Raw genomic sequence first — 27391 nt, forward strand, 5'->3', positions numbered from 1 at the left:
CACGTCGGTCTCCAACTGTCGCTACCTTGTTCACTGCGCCGAGGTGCCTTGACTCATCGTAGCCTGTTGCCTGTTTGCACAACCGGCTGCCACCTGCAGTCACTTTTACCTGTTAGCCGCAGTCACCACCCTCCCAGGCAGCAGTAGCACCAACCGCCCGCCATTGTTGTCTTCCGTCCTCGCAGCTGCATGGCCTCGAGCAGATATCTTGAGCCAGCGTCACGGCAGCGCTGCAGCCTGCATCTTCTCAATAACCTCTGACTGGTAGCCGTACTGTGGCCCGCTTACACGCCCTGCCCAGACCAGCATCACATATCAAGTGCCCAAGATGCCGCCGCTCAGGTTCTACGAGGACCTCGCCAAGGCGCAGAGCAGCGAAATAATCAGAGTCTCTGACATAGCCCACGGTGATGACTCTGGTGCCCTCAAATTTACCTACCATCACGAAACTCTCTCGGGGCCTGTAACCATCCACATGATGGCCCATGGTGAGCGCAGCCGATCCTTCCCCCACGCCACCAGTCGGCTGATATGTGCGGCACAGATTGCATGTCTTATCCAAGGAATTCGGGCTTCATCGTCTTTTCAGAGTTCGACAATGCGGACAATGATTTCACCCGCTGCCTTGATGCTGTTTGCGAGAAGCAAAAGTGGATCAACATTGGAGAGGCCGTCCGCACTATTTCAGTAGCAATCACGGCCGCTATTGAGAAGCGTAATGTCGACGTCGAAGATGACCCCGAGGACTCTCCGTGGGATGACGGAAGCGATTTTGAGGAGCTGGATCCTATGGAGATCTCCAGCAACGATGGCGACCGTCGACCCAGACCCGATCAATATATCGGCGTTGTCCTGACCGACGACGCCAAGACCTTGACCGACCTAAGATCCTCTCTGCGAAAGGCCCAAAATTCAGGAATAACTGTCGGTATATATCCCAGATTCGGAAGTAAATTACCCGAAATCATTTCCCTTTCCGCACCCGCCTCGTCTCTTGGCGTTGCCAACGGCATTTTGGAATCGTGGGGCCTCAAAGAATCCGACAACTTGGTTCTGCTTGTCAAAATCGGCGGCTTATACCCGAGCCTGGACGAATTTACCAATCTTTCCAGCCGACAAACAGTCTTGCAGTTTCGATTTGGTAAATGCGTGGGCGAAAAGCCCTCGCTGGTGTCAGTCCAATCTGCCTATCGCAACACAAGGCACTTTTTCCCAGATGACGACGAGATTGAATCCGCCGGCGCTGACGAGGCCCAATTTCCATTCGAGCTTATCAACATGTCCAACTCAATAGACAAACTATTGAATGCTGATTTTATGAGGCTGCTCGGAACCAGAAGAAACCACAAACTCTCTTGGCCAAATGCCCAGCAGATTGTCTCGCGACTGGAGCTGCAATCAGCAGGCGGCAATGTTTTTGCCGAAGACATCAATGTTGAGGTTTTGAGCATGCAAGTCGACCATATTCCCTGGCAGAGTCTTGTAGGCCCAATTTCCCAGGATGGCGCACTAGATGACGCAAAATCATTTAGCCTGCCCCTGGTCGCGATGCAGCTCGCCCTACATCGACTCGCAAACTGCACGCGCTACTGCATGGTATGCAACGCATGCCTGAATCAGGGCTACTCAGCTTTGAAACCCTATGTGTGCTCCAACTCTCTTTGCTTGTTCCAGTACCTGTCACTTGGCCTTGGATCAAGTATTGAGCACGAAATCATCAACGCCCCCTACGTCGTGGACATGCTGATATGCTTCCTGTACGCCGCACTTGCCAACTTTACCGCTCGTGAGATGCCGGATGGGCTTAGCATCAAAACAGCCTATGTGGACGATGATTGGGCTCATGGATCCTACGTCGCCGCAATCGCGGACATGGAAATGATGAAATTACGGGACCTCGACTATTCGATATTGAAGGCGAAGAACCCAGGAAAATCTTACGGTGACGCTTTGCGCGAAGGAGACCGTATCCTGATTATCCACCGAGAGCCTGACTGCGATTCGCACATGGACTTGGTCGTAAAGTCGTGGTGTCGGCTCGTAGCATTTGTGGATGGAGAGTGGACGTTTGAGCGCCACCATTTTTCCGAATCAAAAAGAAACCCAAAGCCACTGCAGCCCGACTCAAAGCCTCATGAACTGTCCAGCGAACCAATCAAGGGAATGGGACAGGGAAATTGGCGCCAAGTGCACTTGTTTGGCTACTGGCAGAATATCGATGAATTTGCCCTTGACCGGCGAAGACTCGCGTTGCTTACTATTCTCGACGGGCTGCCCCCAGTACTCGACATGCGGAAATATCTGTTGGCCCAGCCTGGAAGGCGGCTGTCGACTTGGAATCGCATCAATTCTCCCGAGTTGGCAGTATTGAACTGGACTGTGGCTTCGAATCGATCATTGATTGTCCAAGACGATATTGTGGCTGACAAAGACATGCAAGACGCATCCTCCAGCAAGGCCTGGAATAAAATCTGCACATCGGAGCACCCCCAGCAAATCAAACAACCATGGATGCAGTTTCGATTCCTTCAAGGCTCGCCGGAGATGGAGCAGAAATTCGAGTACAAAGCGAGTCAGATGCTGGAAACGACAAAAACGCCTACAATTTTTGCCTGGCATGGAAGCCGGCTGAAAAATTGGCACAGCATCATCCGAACAGGGCTAGACTTTTCCAGCGTTGAAAATGGTCGAGCGTGCGGCAATGGAGTCTACTTTAGCCATGACATGATTACCAGCCTCGGCTACAGCGGAGGCGGCCTGCTAGGAGACCAGACGAATGTGGTAAGCCTTTCCACAAACATCTCATCAGTCTGTAGGATCACGAACCAACTAACAGTCCCGGCAGATTGGCCACTGGGCTAAGTCGGAACTTCAAATAAGTTCCGCGATTGCCGTTTGTGAGCTCATAAACTCACCCGACGAGTTCGTCTGCAACAATCCGCATTATGTCGTTGATGCATTACACTGGATCCAGTGCCGTTATCTGCTGGTGTCAATCAATCCGACCACGAAAGCAAAGGAACTTCCTTTTTACGAGCCTCAGAGCAACGAAACCCCCGCGTATGTGTTGCAAGATGGCAATAACCCTATCAAAGTCGGTAAAAAACTTGTCGAAATACCCATCGTGGCCATTCCGTTCGATCGACGTGCTCGACAGAGCAAAGAGCCCTCACAAGCATCAGCAGTCGCGACAAAAGCTCGGTCACCAGAAATTACCACGCCACTGAAATGCAACTACGATACGGATGACATTGATTTGTACCTCGGCTTTATTGACGTGGACGACGGGGTAGTTTCACCCACAATGAAACGACGCGGGTCGTCGACCCCCTCAGATCTTTCGTCGCTCTCTCAGTTTTCAAATAAGCGAGCGAAAGCCGCGGACGGCCGAGTGATCCGAGCCCAGACACGCAATCCATCCGGTTTTGATCCGCAGGGACTCAAAATGGAATCGCTCCGCCTGCTTGCGGCGCCGACGTGGGCCGCGACGTCGAAGCAGGCTGTCCGCCGCCTAACGATGGACCTCAAGGATCTGCACCGCCGACAGACCACCTTGGGAGACTTGTCATCGGGATACTACGTGCACACAGACAAGAGCGACAATATGTTTCAGTGGATTGTCGAGCTCTTTGACTTTGACGCCGCGCTGCCGCTCGCCGGCGACATGACGGCGTTAGGCTGCGCCAGCATCGTCCTCGAGTTTCGCTTTGGCCCCAGCTATCCAATGTCGCCACCCTTTGTGCGCGTCGTCCGCCCGCAGTTTGTGCCTTTTATGCAGGGCGGCGGCGGGCACGTCACCGCTGGCGGCGCCGTTTGCCTCGAGCTCCTGACCAACTCGGGCTGGAACCCGGCCATCAACATTGACAATGTGATTATGCAGATTCGCGCGGCGATTGGCGAGCCGGACCGGCCCGCGAGACTGCAAAAGGGCGTCTACAAAGTGGACTATGGGATCGGAGAGGCGGTCGCGGCATTTACGAGACTGGCGAATGCACATGGCTGGCAGGTGCCCGAGGACTTTCAGCATATTGCGATGCTGTGAGGCTGAGACTGGTATTGAACGAAGGATCAAGGGCAATGTCGACTGCCGACACATCTAAGATGTTTTGACGAGATGAAACAAGGTGAAGAGACGGACGACTAGACTGATGAGTGACGACTTTGAGACTGAGAGCGACAAGACGGAGAGCGTCGAGACTGAGACTGACTCGACATATAATGTCCATTACTTTTTGAGAATTCCTGCGCATACTTGCGAGTAGCAGGGCCGTGTTTCTTTTTGCGTGTACACGCCCAGACATTTATATATTTGTCTTTATTCCTACAGCGATACAGTCTGAGACACATAGCGAAAATAGGGTATACACTGAATGGTGAATTTGATATTTTTATCATGTTTTTTCTATTGCTTCATTGTTTTCTTTCTTTCGCTGTATAAATTGCTTTGGCATTAGTTGCGTGAACCGCATGCCAAAATCGTGCTGTTTTGGCCATCCGTCTGACCCCTCGCAATGTGGACAACCTCGGCAAAAAAACACAGCAACACGACACGACGACACATCAACAAACAGCATGACGGTACAACAGCCGCATCACGCCTACATTTGCCTTGCCGCTCGCGGTCCTGGTTCTTGATGGTGGTTCTCCGGGTATGGGTTTTACAATTCTATCATGCGCCCCGGTGAGGGACTTTGGTCCTGTATAAAAAGCGTATATCTTTGTAAATCTCGCAAGAAAAACGAAAAATGAAAAGTGATAAAGATACTGCAGAAGGAGCGTAAAGAAGCATTCACTTTCCCTTGCTGCTCTCATCTTCATCGTGGCCCCCCCGCCGCTACGTCCCCTTTTTTTGTCTCTTGATCCTGACTCGCAAGATCATAGCTGTCGTGTTTAAACAAACCTCGCAGAAAAAAAGACCCCGTGTAGAAATAATTGATGAGCTCCATGGTTGACAAAAGGAAATTGGGAGAAGAAGAAACTGTTACACTAGCTGGTAACAGGCTGACTCTGCGTGTTGCGTGCGCTCAGTCGTGCTGGAACAAAACGCTAATGGACTCGCCGTGGTGGACACGACGAATAGCTTCGGCGAAGACGGCGCTGATGTCCAGCACCTCGAGCTTGGGGCAGAGACGGCAGTGCTCAGTCTGAGGCACCGAGTTGGTGACGAGGATCTTGTCAATCGCCGAGGCGTTGATGCGGGCAATGGCGTCGCCGCTGAAGACACCGTGGGTTAGCAGGGCATACACCTTGACGGCGCCCTCACGCTTGAGCAGCTTGGCAGCGCGGGTGATGGTGTTGGCCGTGTCACCGAGATCGTCGACCAAGATGCAGATGCGGTTGGCGACGTCACCAACGAGCATCATGCTGGCGTTGCGTTGCTCGGTGAACTTGATCGGTCGGCGCTCCTAGAGGGCATGTGAGTTTCCATGGCAGCAAGCAGCGGCAGTTCATGTTACCTTGTGAATGAGAGCAAAGTCCATGTTCAGACTGTCGGCAATGGCCGTGGCACGCTTGGCACCTCCGGCATCCGGCGAGACAACGACGGCCTCCTTATAGCCGGGGATGTACTGCCGGATGTAATTTTGTAGCAGGGGCTTTCCGTAGAGGTTGTCGACGGGAATGTCGAAGAAGCCCTGGTATTGGGGGTCGTGGAGGTCCATGGTGATGATGTGATCGGCGCCAGCGCACGTGAGCAGGTCGGCAACGAGCGTACCGGCCTGAGCAACCCACTGCTTATAGCCTGGCTTGGCGTGAAAGGTATTGACGATGCTGGGCTTCTCGTAGTCGTGGGTGGTGAAGCTGCGCTGCGAAGAGACGGAACCTTCGGTGGTGTGGCCACGAGCGTGGGAAGCCAGGCTGGCGGCGCTGTCAACGCGCTTGGAGGGAGTGGCGTGGTCGGCGCCTTCGGGCTTATCCTCCAAGATGCTGTTCTTAGCAAGCTTCTCAGCAAGGCTGTTGACGCCGTTGTTGAGGCCACTGCTCTTGGGCCCACCCGGGCGCGGCGTCGCAGGGACGCTCTCAAAGGTGTAATCTTGTTTGCTCCCATTCTCGTGGGACCGTGATAGAGGGGCGCCGGACTTGTTGTAGGGCCAGTCGGGCTGACGAGAGTAGGGAAACAGAGGGACGACTGCAGTGACACGCTTGGCAGAACCAGTCTTGCAGGCCGAGATCATGATGCAGAGGTCAATGAGGTTGTCATTGACGTTGCCGGAACCAGACTGAACAATGTAGACATCCTTGCCACGGACCGAGTCCTTGATCTCACAGCGGCTTTCACCACCTGAGAATTTGCTAAGGATGCGGTTACCGGGAGGAATGCAGAGGATGTTGCCAATGTTGTCGGTCAGCTCGGGGTGGGAGTTGCCGCCGAGGAGGACAATGTTGCGGACCATGGCTGTTCGAGGGCGAGATCGGTCGATGAGTCGATTGTCGACTGTTTGCTGATACAACGAGATGGTCGAAGAAATTGACAGCAGAGAAAAAAACTATCAACCAATTGCCTTGTGCGTCAAATTGAGCGACAGACGAAGAGACTGCGGGGTGGTGATGACGCAACGTCAAAGCGAGCGGTTTAGCTATGCCGAGGGTCAACTTTTTTTTTTAGCCTGCGTCGCACCGGTTACGGACCAGAAGCAGGCACGCGAGCGCGATGACAGAAGAAAGAAAAAGAGAGGGAAAAAAAATCGTCGCAGTTGGCAAGCTTGGTCAAGACCAGCAGGCGCAGCGGGATAGCGTGAAGCGTAGAGGGATGGAGGGCCTGTATCAAAGCAGCATCGTGATGGATAGGAAAGGATGAAAAATCCGGAGAGTCAAAGGGCAGGCCGGCTAGAGCAAGGCGAGGCCTGAGTCAAGGTTTGAGGTGAGTTGCGGTGCGGTGCGGTACTGCTTCCGTCCCCCGCCGCTCTCCACTGTAAAAAAAAAAAAGCTGCAGGTGGAGGGAGGTGCAGGTGCGGTTACGGCTACGGCTGCCATGCTTGGTGGGGTAAAATGCAGATGCTGCATGGCTAGGTACCTACGCACCTTTACACCGGTTTTTATTAGGCGGTGCGCCATTGGCGGTTGGCGCCGCAGTAGCCATGTCTCTAGCGGTTCTTTATGCAAGGCCGTTTCGATAGGTGGCTGTTGGCTTTTTACAAATAAATTAAACTAGATGCTATACACCACATCATGTGCCACAGAATCAATGGGTCGACGTGCTGCCTCTGTCCAATTTCTCAGTCTCGGCCAGACTGAACAGAGAAGAGAGACGGGTCGTAAGGAGCATGCGCGAGTAAAACTGCAGGCTCTGCGTCACCCCGAAGCCCTCTGAGATCTCGTTGCGTCCGCCAAGGGAGTGTAGCCCGCTGTCATGAAGAAGAGGTCAGCTGCGACTCGCCATATGTCGTCGGCTGTGTACACTTTTGGTATTACCAGCGACTTGTGCCGCAGGAGCCGTCTTTTATATAATTGAAAGACAACGCCTAACCGTGTAATAAACCTGGTATACACGGAGGACAAGTGAAACTCCAGAGCCAAGTATACCGGAAATGGCTAGCCAATCACCGACATCTAACTGCGAGGCGTGGCTAGCATCTACACGGACCTAAGTTAACCAACTAGCGGCTTGTGGGAGAAGCGGAGCACGGCGCCGTAGGAGGGGAGGATCGTGCCCGACGGCGCTGCTCGCTGGTAGAGCAATTTCCGAGTTCATAATGCCATGACATGCGCCCGTATCGCAATGCACTAGCCGAACCTCGATGTCGCTACGGGACATGGCCGTAAATATTCTCAAAGAATTTTGAATATTCCCAGAGATCCTACGTCTGCCTCTACTAACGTTAGTATATACACGAAACACCGTGTTTTTGGTCGAGGTTGCTGTCCGTTAAGCATAAAGTGCCGCTGAATATTTCTTTTTCGTCTGAAGATGTGCCTCCGCAGCTAAGCACTGCGCCGCTGTGAGTGGCAGGATGCTGGCTTTAAGTATTGAGGTGGCAATTGCACTTTGAAAATCTGTCGAGTAGTTTTCCAAGGAAAAAATGGGCTCTAATTTCATCAAGATGGCCTGTAGAGCTAGAGGTGTACACATAGCCCTGTCATCTATCATATCGAGATTTCGGCAGCGGTGCTTTGATAATGCGCCTCTTCCAGTACGCGTTGCTCTAAAGATGCGCTGGTGCGCCGTAGGCCATCAGGATACAATTGGAAGAGTCAAGCTCCGAGAGACTGTATCAGGACAAAATAAGTCACGGACCCTTTTCCCCGACCTTCTTTCTCATATAACACAAGACAACAAGCCTAGAATAATGCAATAGTCACAGTAGTATTTAGCACTATGAACATAAATTAAAACATATACTAGTGTGGGCCGCGGGGCCAGCCGCGATGTACCAGGCATGACTATGTAAAAAAGGCAGATTCAGCACGATGACACGCGCATGACATCCCAGGAAAGAGTATGAGGGCCTTCAGCGGCAAGAGTCTAATGATTGGTTTTGAATTCCTGTTGCTCAGATTGTCAGGGCCTATCCCTGGGGCTCCCGAGGGGCAGCACCTCCGGCCACTGTAACCACTAACAGTCTCTACCTGGAGGTACATAAAATAAGGCATTTGCGACGTGTTGAATTTGGTAAACTCGATGTCTTCTAGTATTGATCTACATCAAATATACTTCTATTTTTGGTGAGAACCAAATTTTACAGAAAGTAAGGGTAGCTTCCGGAGGTATGTCCGGGCCTTGACGTTCGAGTGGAGAAAGAGGGCCGATGCACAGTCTGTGAGTGCACCACTCTTAGTCGACTTTCGAAATCTTGTAGCAGATAAAAAAACTCTTCCTCCAACAAAACATTGACGCTGCTATCTAATGCAACCGTCATTACATTCGATGATGGTATCGTTACACATGTTGGAGGGTCTTTGTTGTGACTCATACAGGTGGTAGGGTTTCTCTGCACATTCCATGGAGCATATATATATCGTGTGAAATTACTTTGGCCGTATTCTAGATGCAATACATATCAGCGCGATTGTATATTGAGCAGGTTGCCTCAATTTCTCACAAATTCAAGCACAAGGCTTACCGTTTCACCGCGGACATCGTTCCACTTTCAAAGAGGAGGGCAATAAATTTGCTCGAGAATGCAAAAAACGCGAGCAGAATATAAGAATAGCTTAAATGATATTAATCGCCCAGAAGAAGACACTCCAAAGCCCGAGATCTCTACTACAGCGGAGATGCACCCATCTACAGCACCCACCCCTTGTCCAACGGAGCTAAGTGCTGCCGGTAAGCGATAGTCGCGTACGAGGGAAGCAGAAAAAGTACTGACTGGCTACCAGGGGAAATCACAACACTACCAACACCTGGTTTGCAAAGGTCCCTACAAAACAGACTGGACTACTTTACGTCAGCACCGTCTCGTCAGGTCAGCCGAAGAGAGAGGGACCAAGTTCAAGCCAGGAAAAGATTTACACGTCCCGAGGCAATCGCATTACGGATTCCATCTAACAATATGACCAATGAAGCCTACTTGAAGGAGAATCCTTGGTATGGAGAACTGAGGAAACCTATTTTCAGCCTCGCACAGCCTTTTCCGCACACGACTCACCATCAAAAGAGTAATCATAGTCGCAAACTCCCCCAAGATCTGGAAGCGGGCGGGGGATTGCCAAGTCCCGTGCCTGGCTCTCCAAGTACGTTCGGGTCAACTCAATCAAGAAACCACTCGTCGCGTTGGTTTCGAGAACCGGGAAATCAATTTGCTGTAGATGCAGAACCGTTAGGCCACGAGGAGCTTCCAGAAGTTGAAAAACGAAACCAAGATCCAAACGAACTACGCAATTGGTGGGCCAGGATACGCGCGCGTTATCCCGAGCCATTCGCAGAATTTCTGTCTGTGAGTTTCATTTTCGCTCTTTCCTCCCCAAGGGGAGATATCTGATTGTTTATGCTGACAAGAGCAACTTGCCAAAATAAAAGACGGTCATATCTATATTTTTGGCAACTTCAGCAACACTGAACTCCATGCTTTCGACAGAGTCTCGGAAAAATTGTGGCAATCTCGAGATTAGCTGGGCGTGGGGTTTTGCATGGATGCTCGGAATCTACATCGGAAGTGGTGTATCTGGAGCTCATATGAATCCAGCCATTTCCATCACCCTTAGCTTCTACCGCCGCTTTCCATGGCGACAGTGCATTATATACATCGTCATTCAGTTGTTTGCTGGGATTGTCGCCGGCGCGTTGGCGTACGGTGTCTTCCACGAGATGATACAGCATGCAGATCCGACCTTGGAGGCCAGCTGGTCTGGATTTTTTGGGACTCCAAAGGATTGGATGAGCACCAAAGGAGCTGTTCTTTGCCAAATAGTACAAAGCGCTATTGTTGTTGTTGTTATGCTTGCTTTGGGTGACGATCGAAACGATACTCCTGGAGCAGGCATGCATGCATTTGTAAGCCCGAGGGTCAATCAATACATTGAGGTTTTGCTAACACTTACAAAATTAGATCCTTGGGCTTTTAGTGACAAGTTTGAAGCTAACATTCGGGCATAACTCGGGGGCTGCGCTGAATCCAGCCGCGGACTTTGGTCCTCGTCTCATAGCTTATTCGGTCGGATATAGTGATACTCTGGCGTTCGGCAATAACTGGTGGGTAATTGGACCTTGGGTTTCGAACCTAGCTGGCTCAATGATTGGCGGAGCCACCTATGATGCCCTCGTTTTCGTAGGCTCGGAAAGTCCTGTAAATCGCCGAATTCAGAGGACGTAAAATCACTACCAAAGAGGCAGCAGTTAGCACGCCAGCGGCGGCGGCCCGCCCAAGTGCCCCCGAAGACTGGCCGCTACGTCGTCAATGAATATGCATTGGCAGCGGGGGGTAGATTTTGATCGACGGACCGCAAATGTTTGTAAAAGAGACAAAGTGGATGGCTAAGACGCGGGCAAACAATGTAGTACCGGGAACGGGCAAGGAACATGACATTAAAACAAGCTATGAAGTGGGAGTGGCAGATGGCCGCCAGCCACCAAGTAGCTCGTCAAGAGTATTGGGCCAACGAACGTCAACGACTCACAGGCATAGCATGTATTTCCTACTAGCATTCACCCTCATTGTTTGTTAATGATTAATATAATCTACACATTAGCTGGGCGCTTCCAGTGGTTCATCTATTGATATTCAGTACATGGCGCGCTACCCTAAACTTGTTGCTACCTACCTAAGTGGTAGGGCAGGTGGGTGGAGCACGCTACGAGCCGGCACTCAGGCCCTGTATTTTTTCCTGCTACAGCGCATTACGTACGCAGAGCCGCCCCACGGCGATTGGCTTTGCCAGGGCGGGCACTTGGAGCTTGTTTTCTGCCAGAAAAAAAGTTGGGCAAGCTTCAATCCAAGCAAGGCTCGCCGCCCGATCGCCAGAGCATCCCCATCGGAATTGGTTTGCCATTAATATCAACGCGCGAGCCTCCTCTTATACTACACCAATCCAGGCGCATCATCCGTTAGCATGAAGATTCTTGAGGCCCAGGCTGCTGTCCTCTCCAACTACGAGGTCTACCAACATGTAGCCGACCAAAAGGACCGTTACAAAAAGACCAAGCGTCGTGGTCCTCCCAATATGGAGACCGTTGCTCGTGAGGTATGATTCGCTGAATTTGCATTTTATCTGACGCTCTATTGCTAACCTATCGTAGCTGCTCCAGTACCTCCGCACCGCGCCGAGTCCGCTTAGCCAGACGCCCATCACCTATACACCCTCATGCATCAAGACCCTCATCGAGCGTCTGCAGCCCTTTGAGCTGTCCAAGGGCGAGGTCGTCATGATTCTCAACCTGCGACCCTCTTCGGTCGCAGCTCTAAACACCGTTCTCGAGGACATGGGCGACCGATACACCGAGACCGAACAGGAGCAGCTTGTCACCACCATTTCCGAAGTTCTGGGCCAGTTTGAGGAGCCAGAGCCTCAGGAAGTTGAAGGGGATACATCCATGCATGATGCCGCCGAAGCAGCCCCTTGAAATCTATATCCAGAATCATGACGCTAAATGCGGCGCTGCCCTTTGTCACAGAATGGCGCAGCCGCCCTCGCTCTGCCCCCCGGCTGCCTTGGTGGTATCTACCGCCGTTGAACATATATCTTCAAACGCGAGTTTGATGAGCTCGCCTGTAAATGCTGAACACTCGACATAGCGATCGGCTCTCAAACTCTGCGCCATTTGATAGGCCTCTTGTGGATAAATGATGCCGTTTGGATCCGTCTCGGAGCGCAAGTCACGCTTCAAGCCCAGGACGACAATGGGCAGACCGTCGATTCGAGGAAACGACTTCTTCACTTCATCAATCCACTATTGAAACAGTCAGCATACGCTGCTTGACGATTGCGGCCGCGACCCTGGGCTGCCCACATAACGTTTCATGCTCAGCAGACTCAACCGCTGGCTAATGTCATAGCAGATGACGACCATGTCGGGGTCCAGCAGACGCCAATTTTCCGGGCTCGATGTGTCATAGAATTCCAGACGGTAGCTTCTCTCAGCAAAATTTGCGTTGAAAATAAACGGTTGGTCAATGTCGCGCAGCAGCGGTATCGGATTCACATTCTCGCCTGCGCTCAGCCGCCTATCCCGGCTGTCAGTCACATGCACCCGGCCACAGTGTAGCTCCTAGATATGAGAAATACATACGATAAAAACGTCGTCTTGCCGCATTTCTCGTCACCCACTAGCAGTAGCTTGATTGTTTCCGCTTCGGACGCCATATCTGGCGCATGGTGTAAAGTTTGGCTCTCGACCTCCCAACGGCGTGCCGAGAGATAAGGCCGGCCGCCCGCCGATAATGACTTTTCGCGGGACGCTAACCTCGATCAGCCACAACCACTCAGAACTCACCACTCAAGCCCCGGTTTTAGCCTCTAGAGCCCTGCATCAAGTTTCTTTCCAATGAGAGGGATACACTAAAAGAGAGAGGTTTCTAGGATATCGTTAAATGTTTTTATGAAGCCCTTTTGGCGGGCAAAGAGGCCGAGTTGCTGCGCTGAAGCCGTCGCTCGAGTCACAAGCACGCCGCGGGCCTGCGCAGGTTTTTCAACCACCCCGCCAGCGGCATATCTCAAGGCCAAGACCAAATCGTTGAAGAAGATGGATCCCACCAACTACAACAGCTGGACCAAGCTCGGTCTCGTCGAGCGCGTCCGTCAACTAGAGGCCGAGCTGCAACGGAGACCAGCAGCCCCGGAGCCCGCGCCGCAAAATGGAGATGTAGAGGCAGCATCGCCCCCTGGGACGACAAAGCCCAAGGTCAAGCGCAAGATGGACCCGTCCAAGTACTCTACCCGCTTCATTGCGCTGAAGCTGGCCTATCTGGGCAAGAATTACGGAGGATTCGAGTTCCAGGCCATGGGCAACCAGCCTACCATTGAGGAGGAGCTTTGGAATGCCCTGACAAAGGCTTGCCTCATCTTCCCGGAGGATGAGAAGATTGTCGACTTTAACATTTGCGAATACTCCAAGTGCGGACGGACGGACAGAGGAGTCAGCGCATTTGGGCAAGTCATTGGCATTCGTGTCAGGAGCAACAAGCCGTTGCCAAAGGAGCCCGAGCAGACCACAGCAGAGGACACCGAGGAGGGACAAACGGAAGAACAGGAGCCAGAAGTAAAGAAAAAACCATTCGACCCGATTGCAGACGAGATTCCCTACCCCATGGTTCTCAACAGAATACTGCCGCCGGACATCAGAATCCTGGCCTGGTGCCCCTCACCACCACCAGACTTTTCAGCCCGCTTCTCCTGCCGCGAGCGCCAGTACCGATATTTCTTCACGCAACCTGCCTTTTCGCCCGAGCCCTCGGCCGCTGGCGGAGGCGCCGCGTCTGGCTGGCTCGACATTGAAGCCATGCGCGACGCGGCGAAGCGCTTCGAGGGAGAGCAGGACTTTCGCAACGTCTGCAAGGTCGACCCTGCCAAACTCATCACCAACTGGTCGCGCACCATCTTCGAGTCGGACATTGTCGAGGTCCAGGACGTCGCCGCCGCGCTGCCCTACATCACCGCCGCGGGCTTTTCGCCGGCCGATTTCCAAGGAGACGAGAAGAGCTTCCCCAAGGTGTACTATTTCCACGTCCGCGGCTCGGCGTTCTTGTGGCACCAGATCCGGCACATGGTCGCGGTGCTGTTCCTCGTCGGGCAGCGGTTCGAGAAGCCGTCCATTGTGACGGAGCTGCTCGACGTAGGCAAGTACCCGCGCAAGCCGGGATACACCATGGCCGACGAGGTGCCGCTCGTGCTGTGGGACTGCGTCTTTCCAGATCTCACCCAGGCGGACGAGACGCCGCTGTCAGCAAGCAATACACACGTCGACACCATGCAGTGGATCTACGCCGGCGCTGAAAACTCGTCCAAAATGCGCTCGGGTCAGTTTGGCCCGTTTGGCGCCCTGGACGGCATGTGGAAGGTGTGGCGCGGGCACAAGATGGACGAGCTGCTGGCCAGCCAGCTGCTCCAGCTCATGGCGGAGCAGGCCGGCAGTGGTAGCAGCACCGAGGTAGCTTCCACCGAAGAGACTAAGAAGCCACAGTCGAATAAGAAGTCGGCGCAGAGCGTGCGGCTATATGAAGGCGGCAACACGGGACGGCCGGCGGGCAAGTATGTGCCGATGGAGAAGAAGGATAAGCTCGAGTCGCCGGACGAGCTGAATGACAAGTATGCTCGTCGCAAGGGGTTTGTAGATGCGGCGGATATGCGTGCCAGACGCAACGAAGGCAAAGACACCGTCATGCAGAATGACGAATAAAATAAATAGACAATAAAGAAAACCAACCATTGCGGTCTTCTGCAGCGATGCTATTAAACATTAAAGCTTCCGTGAGCTGTGTAAATCTATGTACAGGTCGTAGTCGTCGTCGTATCATATCTTGAATCCCTTCTCGCTTTCCTTGCCGTTATAGAATCGGCGTCTTCTCATCCCTTTTCTCATACAAACACTCCCTCGCGCCTCGCCAAACCGCCTCCACGATGCGCCGTCTCGGCAGCAGACCCGGAAACACCACCACCAGGTCCTCCTCGCCCTCGACCACCACAATCAGATAATACCTGACCTCGAACCCCCGAAACGCCTCATTCACCAGTATATCGCGAATCTTTTCCGTGGGGATGAACCTCGTCGCCGCGCTCGCAAAGTAGCTCGGCGCGCTCTCGCGCGTCTGCACGCCCAGCCCGCGCATGACCAGCAAGCTCTCCTCGGCGTACACCCGGCGCGAGAGTGTCCGCAGCGCGAGCGCAGCCCCGGGAAGGAGGATGACGAGCGGGATCGAGGCGGAGAAGTGGCGGAGGGATGTTCCCGTGGAGGAGCGGTGCAGGGCGTCGAGAGCCCAGAGGAGCGTGTCGGCGGTGAAGAGATCGTGCGGGAGGGTGAGGGGCAGGGCGGGCGCGGGGGAGGAGTACGGCGAGAGGGACCAGCGCGCTTCGAGGAGGAGGATGGTGAGGATGGAGAGGAGGATGCGCAGGACGAGGAGGAGGAAGCGCAGGAGACGCAGGGCGACCGTGGATGGTGGTTGGGTGGTGACGGTGAATTCGGTGGTTGTGGGCGAGGGACGCCGGATTTGGAGACGGGGCAGTGTGGTGAGCATGATGAAGGCTCGGATTTTGGTGGAGGATATTTAGAAAGGGATCATGTCGTTGTTGTATAAGCAGTGGTGAAGACGGAGGTGCCAATTAAAGCTCCAGCTGGCGGTCGGTTCTGGTAGCAAAATAAAGCGGGGAGCTGTCATGAGGAGGTGCCAGTACACCGGCTCATCTGGCAGCCGAGATATGGCTTTGAAAAATATGAAGAAATAAAACTCCGCTGTTTGGAGACTCGTGCAAAGACAATAAATTTTGAAAGAGAAACTCGGGCCTCAAAAAAGGGTGCTCTCGACAAGCCAGCGTTCTTTTGCCAGCGCTCCATTCAGTGGGGCCACTGTACCTATATAGACCAAAATAACGCGGCCAAATGTCGGCTGTAATGGCTCAACTGGGAAAGCTCTCGTCCTTTTCTCGTCTTGCAACCGCACCAAACACCGTCAGATCCCTCTCTGCTGGCGCCCAGCCCGAACGCCGCGGTGGCCGCCCGCTCGCATGGGCAACCTGCGACCGTCGGTACACAGGCAGTTTACGCTGCCCGCGGCCCTCAGCATTGGAGATGACCCTTGAGGGAGGTTTCACTCTGCAGAGAACTCTCCCCCGTCGCGTGGCGGGCTGGATTACGACCCGGAGGGGAATTTTGGGCTGGTTGTGTGAGAAAGAGAATTCAACCAATTTCTTTTTTTGCTTGGCGCGTTAATTATTAAATGACATTCGAGGATTGAGTCGTGTATTTTTTTTAATGTTGATTGAGTCGCGGTGAAGGTGAAAAATTGTTTTTATCTTGCTAATGCTTGGATTCGAACCCCTCTTGGAACGAGCGCTGCTGAGTAGTGCGCACCTCTACGCTTCGCCTGAGGGCGCTGCTGTCTAGAATCTAGAACAGCTATAGCACGTTGAAAGCGATTACCTTTTAATATCTGTTTGACGCCGTAATACCCTCTTATCCTGGAAATATAGAGACTTTGCCTATGTGGTTAATGCTGTCTCTAGTATGCCAACTATTAGACCGGGCTGGAGTCCTCGCACGCAAGCTTATATAAGCCACTTCCTAGGACACACAAGTCGAAAGAAGCGGACCTCAATTCCAGACGCCGAGCCACTATGACGCTCTTATCCCACATCTACGTCTACTAGCAATTGAGAACAGTTCCTAGACTGCTTGTGGGCCACAACGAGCAGGCTGCGCGCGTGGATGCACTCACACAGACCTTGTGGCGAAAATGGGATGCCAACGGTACCACGACTTAGAGCACGTAGATTGTGTCATGTCATTGAGCCTGAGCCTCAGCAAAAGGGAGGCGTACCCGCGCCAATTTTGCCCCTGTATAATGAGCCAGGCGCGCATAGCGAAGCTTGTAAGCTTGTAAGGTAAGAGAGAAAGAGGGCCTCTACGAGACCTGACGCGCTATCGAACATACTACACGAGCCGCCGAATGACAGTAAGTAGGATACGAAATGGAACGACCCCTCTCCCCCCAAATAAGCAGTTAAGGGGGACGAGCTAGAATATGGACGAAGACAATTTTGTTCAGTTCCATTCATCATAAAACCATTTGTGAGTTGTGAATTTGGCTACCGACGCACCTGCGCGCGTTGGCCTCGAGCAACCACGACGAAGGAGTGCCGATGTGGCACAGGAAGCTATGGGCTCTCTGGATGTATTTTTTGCCTGGTTCTCTTGATCGTCTTGAGCTCGTGTTTGGGCTTCGCGGATTTCACATATGAATGAGTAACTGAGTGAGCTTCTACTGTTCGACTAATATAGAAGCATTCTAGTTTGAGGCTGAGCATATGCTGCAGGGGGTTGCCTGCATGAGGCTGAGTAGGACACCGCCATTAGAAAGATTTCTTGCACCTTACATCCTCATGTGCCATGCCAAGCTTCCGCAACTTGATACAGCGACGAAAAAAGGCCGCACGATCCCGCGTAGATGGACAAGTGGCTTCAACTGCGACTGCATCTGAGGCTTTGCTAGAAAATGTGGCAGAGGCGAGCATCACTGCTCCTGTGCCTAGTGCACAGGCACCAGAGATGATCTCGAGTGACGGTGCTGAAAACGAGACAATAACTGAACACTTATGGTCGCGAGCTTATCAAGCCTTAAGAGAGCGAGAGCGGGAACTCATGGATGCTTATGAGAGCTATCTAGGCATTTGCGCTGGTGACGAATGTGCCGTATTTTCAAACCCAGAAGCAGGCGCAGAGCTCATTCGTAAGCTGCAGGAAGGTCGGGACGAAAAACAATGGCGATTTTCCTTTGGAGGCAAAGACCACAAAATGCGAGATCAAGTTGAGAAGCTTGTCAAGCTTCTGGTGTTTTCTGATGCCGTCATTAAGCAAGCGGTCAGCGCACGGCCACACGCCGCTTTAGCATGGTCCGGCGTTTCCATATTTCTTCCGGTTTGTCTGCGAATGTTTTTTGAAGAAGTCCGTGACCTTGCTTACTGTGATTAGCTTCTCTCTGGTGCCTTTACAAAAAATGAAGACATGGTCAAAGGGCTAGCTAGCATTGGTGACATCCAGCTCTACTGGAAAACATGTGAGGACACTTTTTTCACCTCTTCTTCGGCTTTTCAGGATCTCATCCCGCCGCTCTCCAAAGTCTACTCTCAGATACTAGAGTATCAAATTCGAGCTGTGCATCATTTATCGAAGACACAATCCGCTCGCGCCTGGCAAAAAGTTGCAGGGTGGAGCGACTGGAGGCAGAATACAATTGCGATTGAGAAGGCTAGTGAGGCTTGTAAGACCCATATACCGCCGCTTCAGCAACGGGAGGCCCGAGAGAACTTCTCGACGGAAATGTCAAAGCTCGATAAGCTCTTTCAGACTGAGCGAGATATCTTGCAGTTGATGCGAGAGAGCCGGCTCAAAGACAAAGAAGGAACAGTTCTTCAAGAACTCTTCTCAGCAGGGTCTAGCTATGCCTCGGATAAAGACTTCAATCCTACACAAGTCCAGGGAACATGTGAATGGCTCTTCAGCGACCAGACATTCTGTTCCTGGAGGGATAATCTGGAGTCCGATATTTTCTGGATATCTGCAGGCCCAGGCTGTGGCAAGTCTGTTCTGTCCCGCGCGCTTGTCGACCATGGCCATCTCCAGAGCAACAGTTCGACAATTAGCTTCTCTGGCACGGCGACGGTTGAGAACCGTACCGCCACGACATGCTACTTCTTCTTCAAGGACGACTCTTCCCGCCGAAATAACCTGTCGCGGGCTTTGTGCGCCATCCTCCATCAGCTGTTTTCGAATCAGGCAACCAAGGCACTCATCTCTCACGCTGTTTCGGCGTATCAAACCAAGGGTAAAGCCTTAATGGAGGATCCTCACAGTTTATGGAATGTCTTAGCCCGATGTGCCGATGAATGGTCTGGCGGAGCCATTATCTGTCTGCTCGATGCGCTCGATGAATGCCAAAGTAATGGCCGCTTTTCATTGCTGACTATGCTCAAGGATTACTACTCACAAGATGGACGAACTGGAAAGCTCAAATTTCTGATCACAAGTCGACCGTATGACGATATTGAGCAGTCTTTTCGAAACTTGGCAAGACGGGCGCGTTTTCTGCACTTTGACGGGGACGAAAAGCACGAAGAAATTAGCAGCGATATCAATCGTGTCATAGATGGGCGAATGGATGATTTTGCAGCCGATTTCGAGCCTAGCGACCGTCGGAAAATTGCAGAACATCTCAAACGCCGGGGGACAAGAACATACCTTTGGCTGCATTTGACCTTGGACATTATTAAGCAGAGTCCGAGCGAATACAGTCGTCGCAGAGACATCGAAGCGCTTTTAGCGAGCCTACCACTACAAGTATCGGAGGCCTACGAAAAGATTCTGAATCGCAGTAAGAACCATCAGATAACTGTGACTTTACTGTCAATACTGCTCGCGGCGACGCGACCGCTCACCATCACCGAAGCCAACTACGCTCTTACTATGGCGTTGGCAGAGACGCCATTCCGAGCACACATCGACGCAGCCGATCAACGATGGAAAGGGAACTTCAAATCCGTTGTGAAGAACTTTTGTGGTCTAATTGTCAATGTATACGACAACAGACTGTCTTTTATTCATTTGACTGCTCGAGAGTTTCTTCTTTCGGATCCCTCGCCAATTCTCCAATGGAAGGGCCGTTTCGCAGACCGTTCTGTTCTACATAAAGACATTTGCGACTGCTGCGTCTCTTATCTGCTCTTGGATGACTGGGCTCATGAGGCAAAAGAACCGACAGCTCCTAGCATTCTCAGGCTTTTGAGAGAATTTCCGCTCTTTTCCTATGCTGCGGTCAGCTGGTTCATGCATCTAGAATACCTGGACCACACTTCTTACAATTCTCTGAAACCAAAGGCTCGTCTTCTGGCAACAACGAAAGGGCCCTATTTAAAACTGTGGGCCAAGTCAAATATCATCCGCAAATCATACCGGGAACACGACTACTTCGAGAAATGGACTGATTTGGCTGTAGTAAGCTTCCTCGGATTGCGTGGTATTGTGGAAGACATGCTGGAGGAAGACGGCATCGACGTGAATGCATGGAGCGCTTACTGGGGTAGCGCTCTGCAGGTCGCGGTCTCCTCTAACAGCGTGCCCATCGCAAAGATACTTTTACATCGCGGCGCTGACGTGAACTCGACATCTGGAGTTAAAGGGACGGCATTAACTATAGCAGCTCGAAACCGCAACGCCGCTCTCGTTGAGCTTCTCTTGTCGTATGGAGCGAATGCCCGCACAAGTAGCCAAGATATCTTTGACAACGCACTCTTCGCCGCTGCGTATACTAAAAATGGCGAAATATTCCGCGCCATATTGGCCACACTTGTCAATCTTGATACTGTGGAAGGCGTTGAGGCCGCAGTCATTGACGAGAGCGTCATGGGCCGGCATGCGTATTGCATGAGCATGCTCATCAGTGTTCTGGGCCCTGAAATGCCACTGACTCAGCGCATGGCTGAGGTGTTGATGGACGAAGTCCAGGTCGCCAACAAAGTACTGAGAATGATCATCAGTCGAACAAATCGAAGCATAATCCTCACGCCGCACATGTTTGGACAAGCGCTCAAAGGAGTAAATGGTGCCGATTCGCTACGCACCATACTAATAACCGCTGATGCCTACAAAATGGGGCTGACAGAGGAAGCGCTCGCGTGTGCTGCTAGATTTTCAGATGTGGAAACCATGGATCTCCTGCTGAAGCAATGTACGGGTCTCGGAGCTGTCACTAGCAAAGTTCTAAAAGGCGCAATTATGAACGAACCAGGGCGATGCGCTGACATGCTTCGATTTCTACTCAACAAAAATAAAGACATTGTCGTGATTGATGAAGACGTGGTATGGCTCGCTGCTTCCAGCAACGATGTCGGCCTAGTAAAGCTCGTTGTAGGCCACCCTGGTTTCATGGCGGGGGTGGCCCACGACTTCATTAGCACTGCGATAGAGGCAACAAAACGAGCAAGCAATGCTGAGATTGTGAAATACCTTCTAGAGCAAAGCGGGGATGAGGTTATAACAAGCGACGCCATTGTTGCTGACGCGGCCCGGTACGGGACCCCAGAGATGATGAAACTGTTTCTCGATCAAGTGGACGATGGATTTGTCCCGTCTGAGAACATTCTATGCGGAGCAGCAGAAAATGTTCGATGCGCTATGCCTATGTTACACCTCATTGTACGACGATTCAGTGAGCATGTTGTCTTCACTGAGAACCTCCTCCGCGCCGCGCGGCATGGATTTGACGTTAGCAACTGGCTTCTCAAGGGATACGGAGACCAATTTCTCATCACTGCCGAGCTTCTATGTGACGTTGTGGTCTGTCACGAGTGGAACCTGATGCTTTTTATGGAGTACAAACACCAAGAGCTGCAACAACATGCCCCTACGGTGCTGCTCGCGCTGGCGCAGTGCTCTGAGCGGTGCAATCTCAGGTCACTGTTGGAAAGCTACATCACTACCAGTATGGTTACCGAAGAGGTCCTTCTTGGGATTTTGCGTAAAAGGCGACGGAAAATGCTGATGACTGAGATTCTGGAGCAGTTCGGTCCAGATCTCGTCATTAGCGAGGGTGTTCTTAAACGAGTGGTCATGGTACCAGCCGACGCACCATATTTGCTCAACATGATCAAGGCCCGATGTCCACGATGCTTTACCGTTACGGAGGGTGTGCTTGAAGCGGCAGCCACAGAAGGGCGAGAGGATGTCCTTGTCTTTCTCTCCGAATTTGGAGGCAGTGGCGTCGTTATTGAGAACAAGTGGTGGCTGGCCGCTCAGTTTCGGGCCGCGGCGAACGTCGGTGATCGAAAGGGAATGCAGCATGCGATTGACAAAGGTGCCGATGTAAACACCCAAAACATCGACGGCGAGTCAGCGCTCAATCGGGTCACCCGGATCAAGAATGACTGGGCGGTTGAGTTCTTGGCAGCGCAGCCAGGCATCAATGTTAACATGCAGGACGAGAAAGGGCTCACGCCGTTGCACTGCGCAGTCATGTCGGGTGCCCAGCAATCGATTCGGCTTCTCGTGGCTGCAGGAGCCGATCCCGACCAGGCGAACAATGATGGCCTGACACCATACATGCTTGCGTGTGAAAACCCGCGTATGGCAGAAAGGACCATTAGGATTTTGAGGGACGCCAGAAAGCAATGAAGCTCCACCTCATCAGTATGCTAAATCTCTGGTTTTTATGGGCGGTAGATTGAAATGGCTTTTCGCGCCGCCCATCAGCGATATACTCGACTAGCGTGGCCGGGAATAGCATGTTGGCGCGGCGAATTCTAATAGTCCGAGATGGAAAATAATAGGCCGATTTCCCATGATCGAAAAAGAGGGCGGAATAGAGTGAGTCTAGTGCGGAATTTGCCTCCACTGCGCTGTTGCATCACCGTTGCGTCTACGATCCGTCATCCAATTGCCCGTCTGCTCCACAAAATGGCCGCCAAATGCACAAGTAATATGCGGCAGTTGAACGCAGTCATTGATGTCATGATATATCAAATCATTTTCCAATAGATTGCATAGGATTGGCTGGCCATTTAGAGTGTGCTCCGCTCTCGCTGGAATAAATACTGATGCGTCGGTGCTTCTGGTCGGGCGCCAGGCCAAACTATATCAGCAACCTTCACTTCGAAAGAATCAGTCAACATGAAGGCCGCCCAAGCTAAAGCCGAGCAGTTACGCTCTGACACGGTGGAACCGGCGCAGGAGTCTCGACTCACGAGCGACTTCGGTACCAAGCAGTCCAACACCGACGACTGGCTTCGGGTCGCGAACGGCGATAAGACAGGCCCCTCGCTGCTGGAGGATGCTTTCGGTAGGGAAAAGGTACGAAGAATCCGGAATAAATCTAGCAAACATAATGCTGACAGATGGCGCAGATTCACAGATTCGATCATGAGCGCATCCCCGAGCGTGTCGTCCATGCCCGTGGCGCCGGAGCTCACGGCACCTTTCGTCTGTTTGAGTCCGCCAAGGACGTGACACACGCCGGCGTTTTGACCGACACCTCGAGAGAAACACCCGTCTTCGTCAGATTTTCCACGGTTCTTGGAAGCAGAGGCTCAGCCGACACCGTCCGCGATGTCCGTGGATTTGCTGTCAAGATGTACACCGAAGAAGGCAACTGGGACATTGTCGGAAACAACATCCCCATCTTCTTCATCCAGGATGCGATGAAGTTCCCCGATCTCATCCACGCGGGCAAGCCTGAGCCGGACAACGAGATCCCTCAGGCGCAGTCGGCGCACAACAACTTCTGGGATTTTATGTTCATGCACTCTGAAGCTACACACATGTTCTTGTGGGGAATGTCGGATCGCGGAATTCCCAGATCCTACCGCATGATGCAGGGATTTGGTGTCAACACCTATACACTGGTCAATGCCGAGGGCAAGCGCCATTTCGTCAAGTTCCACTATACACCAGAGCTCGGCGTGCACTCCCTTGTCTGGGATGAGGCGCTCAAGATCTGTGGCCAGGACCCCGACTTCCACCGCAAGGACTTGATGGAGGCCATTGAGAATGGCGCGTTCCCCAAGTGGAAGTTTGGTATCCAGACAATCGCCGAGGGCGAGGAAGACCAGTTTGACTTTGATGTCCTGGATGCGACAAAGGTCTGGCCCGAGGACCTCGTTCCCATCCGCTACATCGGTGAGCTCGAGTTGAACCGCAATGTCGATGAGTACTTCACCGAGACGGAGCAAGTTGCATTCTGCACGAGCCACATCGTTCCCGGTGTCGGCTTCTCCGACGACCCCCTTCTGCAGGGCCGCAACTTTTCCTACTCTGATACGCAGCTCAGCCGTCTGGGCGTCAACTGGCAGGAGCTGCCCATCAACAAGCCTGTCTGCCCGATGATGAACTTTAACCGCGATGGCGCTATGCGACACCGCATCACCAAGGGCAAGTTCAACTACTGGCCCAACCGAGGAGAGGTGCAGCCGCCGGCGGCGACCTCAGAGGGTGGCTATCACGATTTCCCTCAAAAGGTCAGCGGAATCAAGGTGCGCGGCAAGAGCGAAAAATTCAAGGACCACATCTCCCAGGCGCAGCTGTTTTACAACTCGCTCAGCCCCATTGAGAAGAAGCATCTGCAGGCCGCTCTCTCATTCGAGCTTGACCACTGCGACGACCCGGTCGTGTACACGCGTGTGACCAAGAGACTCGCCGAGATTCACCCTGAGCTGGGAGATATGATTGCGCAGATGGTGGGCGGCCCTGCGCCACCGCAGCCCGAGAAGCAGAATCAGGGCAAGAAGGCTCCTGGTCTCAGCCAGCTCGAGTACGTGCCCAAGAATGTCACAATAGAGTCGCGCAAGGTCGCCATTTTGATTGCCGACGGCTACGACGGCGTCGCATTTGCGGCCATGATGGGTGCGCTGAAAGGTGCAGGGGCTATTCCCGTGATTCTTGGACCACGGCGCTCGACCATTTATGCCGCGGGCGAAGACCAACACAGCAGCTCCAACAAGGGCGTCGTGCCCGACCATCACTTTGAAGGCCAACGCAGCACGCTCTTTGATGCGCTCTTCATTCCTGGCGGCGAGAACTCCATCAAGCAGCTCACCAGCAAGGGTCGCGCTATCCAATACGTCCGAGAGGCTTTCGGCCATCTCAAGACTGTCGCTGCTACGGGCGAGGGTGTGCGCATGCTCGAGAAAGCGATCCAGCTGGACCAGGTCAAGCTGTCAGATGGCGCGGAATCTGTCTCTAGCTACGGTGTCGTATCGCTCGCGAAGCCCAGCCCCGAGAGCCTCGGCCAGGTCGTCAAGGCGGTCAAGAATGCCAAGACCTTCCTGGACCAGTTTGTCTACGCAGTGAGCGAGCACCGAAACTGGGACCGTGAGCTTGAGGGATTGGTAGACCTCGTTGCCTACTAAATGCTCGTTGCCTACTAAATGGTACGAGCCAAAAAATAATGACTATGAAATTGATAGTATACGCAATAATAAAAGACGATATCCACTGAAAAAAGAAGTTTTAACATTGGAAGCATGGTGACACCGTGAAATCTTGATGGGTAGCCGTAATGAGTACCAGTTGCGCTAGTCATAGACTGGACCGTCCCCAGCTTTCGCCACACTCTTCTCCAATTTTCGTCAACTGTAGATGGGGAATTAGGTGTCAATCACCATCCAATTAGTGCAACGGCGAACACCTACGTGCACCTTTTCTGACCAAAAGCTCCGGCTACTGGAGATGCCAGATCCACATGATGGCGATGTGGACGGACAGAGCGTGCACCATTTCATCATTCTTGCGTGAGCCATGACGCTTCCATTGATGGTGCGAAAAATTTAATAAATAATGGAGAGTCTGTATGGAGGGTATAAAGAAACCGGAAATAACCTGCTCAAATTGAAAACTGGTTTATAATTCAATTACACATTTTTATATTACAAGACACTAGTACAACATGCCCACCGACTTCACAGCGATCGCCAATCAGGCCGAGGCCGACCTCAACACCTACCAGGCCAAGACTGGCGCGGCGCGCGCCCAGGGCCTGGACCAGGCTGGCATCAACTCCATGGCCGAGAAGAAGTTTGAGGACCGTGGCGCGCAGGTCACGCAGGGTGACGAGCTCAGCACCAACGGCAGCTTCAACAAGCGCATCCCTCCCAGCGAGGGCGGCGTACTGGACGACAAGGGAAGGTATGTGATATCATCGCGCCTCAAGTTACATGTGGACAATTGACTAACGATTACTTTTCGTTTCCAGACAATCCCGAGGCGAGCAGTTTGACGACACAGAACGGTCGCTGGACAAGCTCAACCAGCCCTCGAAACACACAGCCACCAACGACGGTGATGTCGTTCCTGCGCGAGTACCTCCCGTGGGCGGCCTCGGTGGTCAGGATGACATTACCACAAAAGGCCAAAAGGCGCAGATTTCCAACGTCGGCACGAACCCGTCGGGACCTGGAGGCGGCGTGTACAAGGGCAAAAAGTATGACACGGATAGTGTTCCGGACCCTAATTCCGCCGAAGGCTACATTCAGCCTGAGAGTGCTGTGGAGGCTAGTCGTGAGACGAGGCAGTAATTATACGAGCAGTTGCTAGAGAGCGTCGTCTTTGTGTTGCAATTTCACGAAGCGCTACATAGACTGTTATAACATTGCAAATATACCCCGGTATGGTGTGGCTTTTATTTCCAGCGCAGATCATCACTTCCAAGTCCAACCCCATCTCAATTTCGTCATCCTCGTCCTTTGGTTCAATGCCGCGGAAGCCAAGTCTACAATAAAGTTGGCAAGGCAAACAGTCTGCACCCATCGGCGGCTCTCTGTTCCGTGACTGTTTACCCTCTACTCTAGGCTGGCTGACAGCGGCCGAATCGGCTATTCTGCAAGGTGGTTCTTGCGCGCACATGCTCTACGGCCAGGCGCATTGCCTGAGTGCCGAACCCGAAGCGCTGATGGCGGTGGTCCATCATGAACCGCTAGATGCCATTGCCACAGCTCGAGGGTCTTGTATGGACAACAAGTGTAGCCCGACGGGCGTCTCGTTGACTTTGGTGATTTCTCCGATGCATGGAGACTTTTGAGGTGGCTGTCGTGGTGAGCTCCAGACGGCCATGGTTGGTACTAGTTCAAGGACAGTCAGTCTACGGCACTACATCGACCACTATAGGAGGCTTACCCCTCTGATGTAAATTAAAATTTGTGCCTCATGAGGGTTATAAAAGGACTGTTCAACTGTATCGATTAAATCTGTCGAAGCAAAAGAAACTAAAAATAATAAGCCGCCCAAACCGCCGCTATGAAGATGGCGGCATAGACCCAGAGCATGTTGATCTCCACTTCAAAGGATGCTTCTATGCGACGACCTTTAACTGTCTTCTCGTTCTCCTCGTCACTAGCCCAAGGCTCCACAATGTGTGGTATGTTTCTCGTTCGTCTAGACATGGTTGATAGTTGTATGTGTGGTGTGGAGGAAATGATGTTGTTCGAGTCGAGGACGACATATTTATGGACAGCTGCCAGGCAAGTTCTTTTCCTCGTAGACACTGTCGCCTCAAAGAAACATTTTCCAGACAATTGCTGTGTTGATCAAGACCCTTTTGTTGACCAAAACCCTTTGTCGACCAAAACCCTTTGTTGATTGAAGAACTGTAGCCCCAAAGAAGCACTTCCCAGACGAGTAATGAATGCTTGTTGTTGATCAAAGCCCTTTGTTGCTCGAATCAAAAAGTCAAGGCAACCTACGGCAAAAGCCACCACCTGGCCTACCGTGACAACTTGGCTTACTGGAGAAGACGCGTATAAAAAGTTGATACTCCCCTTTCTCCAG

At 52.4% G+C, this 27391-nt stretch overlaps 11 protein-coding genes across 11 annotated transcripts; 7 read left to right on the top strand and 4 right to left on the bottom strand.

The window, feature by feature from the left end:
- Window positions 1-328: 328 nt before the first annotated feature.
- On the top strand, window positions 329-4042 carry LMH87_008650 (uncharacterized protein; the record flags this gene model as incomplete). Its single annotated transcript, XM_056201856.1, has 3 exons — window positions 329-488; window positions 545-2781; window positions 2846-4042. 3 exons carry the CDS (start codon window positions 329-331, stop codon window positions 4040-4042), a joined length of 3594 nt encoding a protein of 1197 aa, XP_056056477.1.
- Window positions 4043-5024: 982 nt separating this feature from the next.
- On the bottom strand, window positions 5025-6392 carry LMH87_008651 (uncharacterized protein; the record flags this gene model as incomplete). The annotated part of the gene is made up of 2 exons (XM_056201857.1): window positions 5025-5405; window positions 5457-6392. The coding sequence occupies 2 exons, from the start codon at window positions 6390-6392 to the stop codon at window positions 5025-5027; spliced, it is 1317 nt and encodes a 438-aa protein (XP_056056478.1).
- Window positions 6393-9213: 2821 nt separating this feature from the next.
- Window positions 9214-10534, top strand: LMH87_008652 (uncharacterized protein; the record flags this gene model as incomplete). The annotated part of the gene is made up of 8 exons (XM_056201859.1): window positions 9214-9265; window positions 9319-9385; window positions 9505-9526; window positions 9597-9672; window positions 9754-9875; window positions 9959-10284; window positions 10419-10432; window positions 10488-10534. The coding sequence occupies 8 exons, from the start codon at window positions 9214-9216 to the stop codon at window positions 10532-10534; spliced, it is 726 nt and encodes a 241-aa protein (XP_056056479.1).
- A 953-nt stretch (window positions 10535-11487) lies between these two features.
- On the top strand, window positions 11488-11998 carry LMH87_008653 (uncharacterized protein; the record flags this gene model as incomplete). Its single annotated transcript, XM_056201860.1, has 2 exons — window positions 11488-11619; window positions 11675-11998. 2 exons carry the CDS (start codon window positions 11488-11490, stop codon window positions 11996-11998), a joined length of 456 nt encoding a protein of 151 aa, XP_056056480.1.
- Window positions 11999-12043: 45 nt separating this feature from the next.
- On the bottom strand, window positions 12044-12738 carry LMH87_008654 (uncharacterized protein; the record flags this gene model as incomplete). The annotated part of the gene is made up of 3 exons (XM_056201861.1): window positions 12044-12325; window positions 12386-12599; window positions 12665-12738. The coding sequence occupies 3 exons, from the start codon at window positions 12736-12738 to the stop codon at window positions 12044-12046; spliced, it is 570 nt and encodes a 189-aa protein (XP_056056481.1).
- Window positions 12739-13117: 379 nt separating this feature from the next.
- LMH87_008655 (uncharacterized protein) lies at window positions 13118-14770 on the top strand (the record flags this gene model as incomplete). Its single annotated transcript, XM_056201862.1, has 1 exon — window positions 13118-14770. The coding sequence occupies one exon, from the start codon at window positions 13118-13120 to the stop codon at window positions 14768-14770; it is 1653 nt and encodes a 550-aa protein (XP_056056482.1).
- Window positions 14771-14918: 148 nt separating this feature from the next.
- LMH87_008656 (uncharacterized protein) lies at window positions 14919-15605 on the bottom strand (the record flags this gene model as incomplete). The annotated part of the gene is made up of 1 exon (XM_056201863.1): window positions 14919-15605. One exon carries the CDS (start codon window positions 15603-15605, stop codon window positions 14919-14921), a length of 687 nt encoding a protein of 228 aa, XP_056056483.1.
- Window positions 15606-17033: 1428 nt separating this feature from the next.
- Window positions 17034-22249, top strand: LMH87_008657 (uncharacterized protein; the record flags this gene model as incomplete). Its single annotated transcript, XM_056201864.1, has 5 exons — window positions 17034-17039; window positions 17751-17771; window positions 17825-18001; window positions 18056-18140; window positions 18204-22249. The coding sequence occupies 5 exons, from the start codon at window positions 17034-17036 to the stop codon at window positions 22247-22249; spliced, it is 4335 nt and encodes a 1444-aa protein (XP_056056484.1).
- Window positions 22250-22744: 495 nt separating this feature from the next.
- On the top strand, window positions 22745-24978 carry LMH87_008658 (uncharacterized protein; the record flags this gene model as incomplete). The annotated part of the gene is made up of 2 exons (XM_056201865.1): window positions 22745-22924; window positions 22978-24978. The coding sequence occupies 2 exons, from the start codon at window positions 22745-22747 to the stop codon at window positions 24976-24978; spliced, it is 2181 nt and encodes a 726-aa protein (XP_056056485.1).
- Window positions 24979-25514: 536 nt separating this feature from the next.
- Window positions 25515-26142, top strand: LMH87_008659 (uncharacterized protein; the record flags this gene model as incomplete). The annotated part of the gene is made up of 2 exons (XM_056201866.1): window positions 25515-25753; window positions 25821-26142. 2 exons carry the CDS (start codon window positions 25515-25517, stop codon window positions 26140-26142), a joined length of 561 nt encoding a protein of 186 aa, XP_056056486.1.
- A 388-nt stretch (window positions 26143-26530) lies between these two features.
- Window positions 26531-27006, bottom strand: LMH87_008660 (uncharacterized protein; the record flags this gene model as incomplete). Its single annotated transcript, XM_056201867.1, has 3 exons — window positions 26531-26685; window positions 26741-26744; window positions 26854-27006. 3 exons carry the CDS (start codon window positions 27004-27006, stop codon window positions 26531-26533), a joined length of 312 nt encoding a protein of 103 aa, XP_056056487.1.
- Window positions 27007-27391: the final 385 nt, after the last annotated feature.

Source organism: Akanthomyces muscarius (genome assembly GCF_028009165.1).
Source record: "Akanthomyces muscarius strain Ve6 chromosome Unknown contig_18, whole genome shotgun sequence".
Taxonomy (NCBI): Eukaryota; Fungi; Ascomycota; class Sordariomycetes; order Hypocreales; family Cordycipitaceae; genus Akanthomyces; species Akanthomyces muscarius.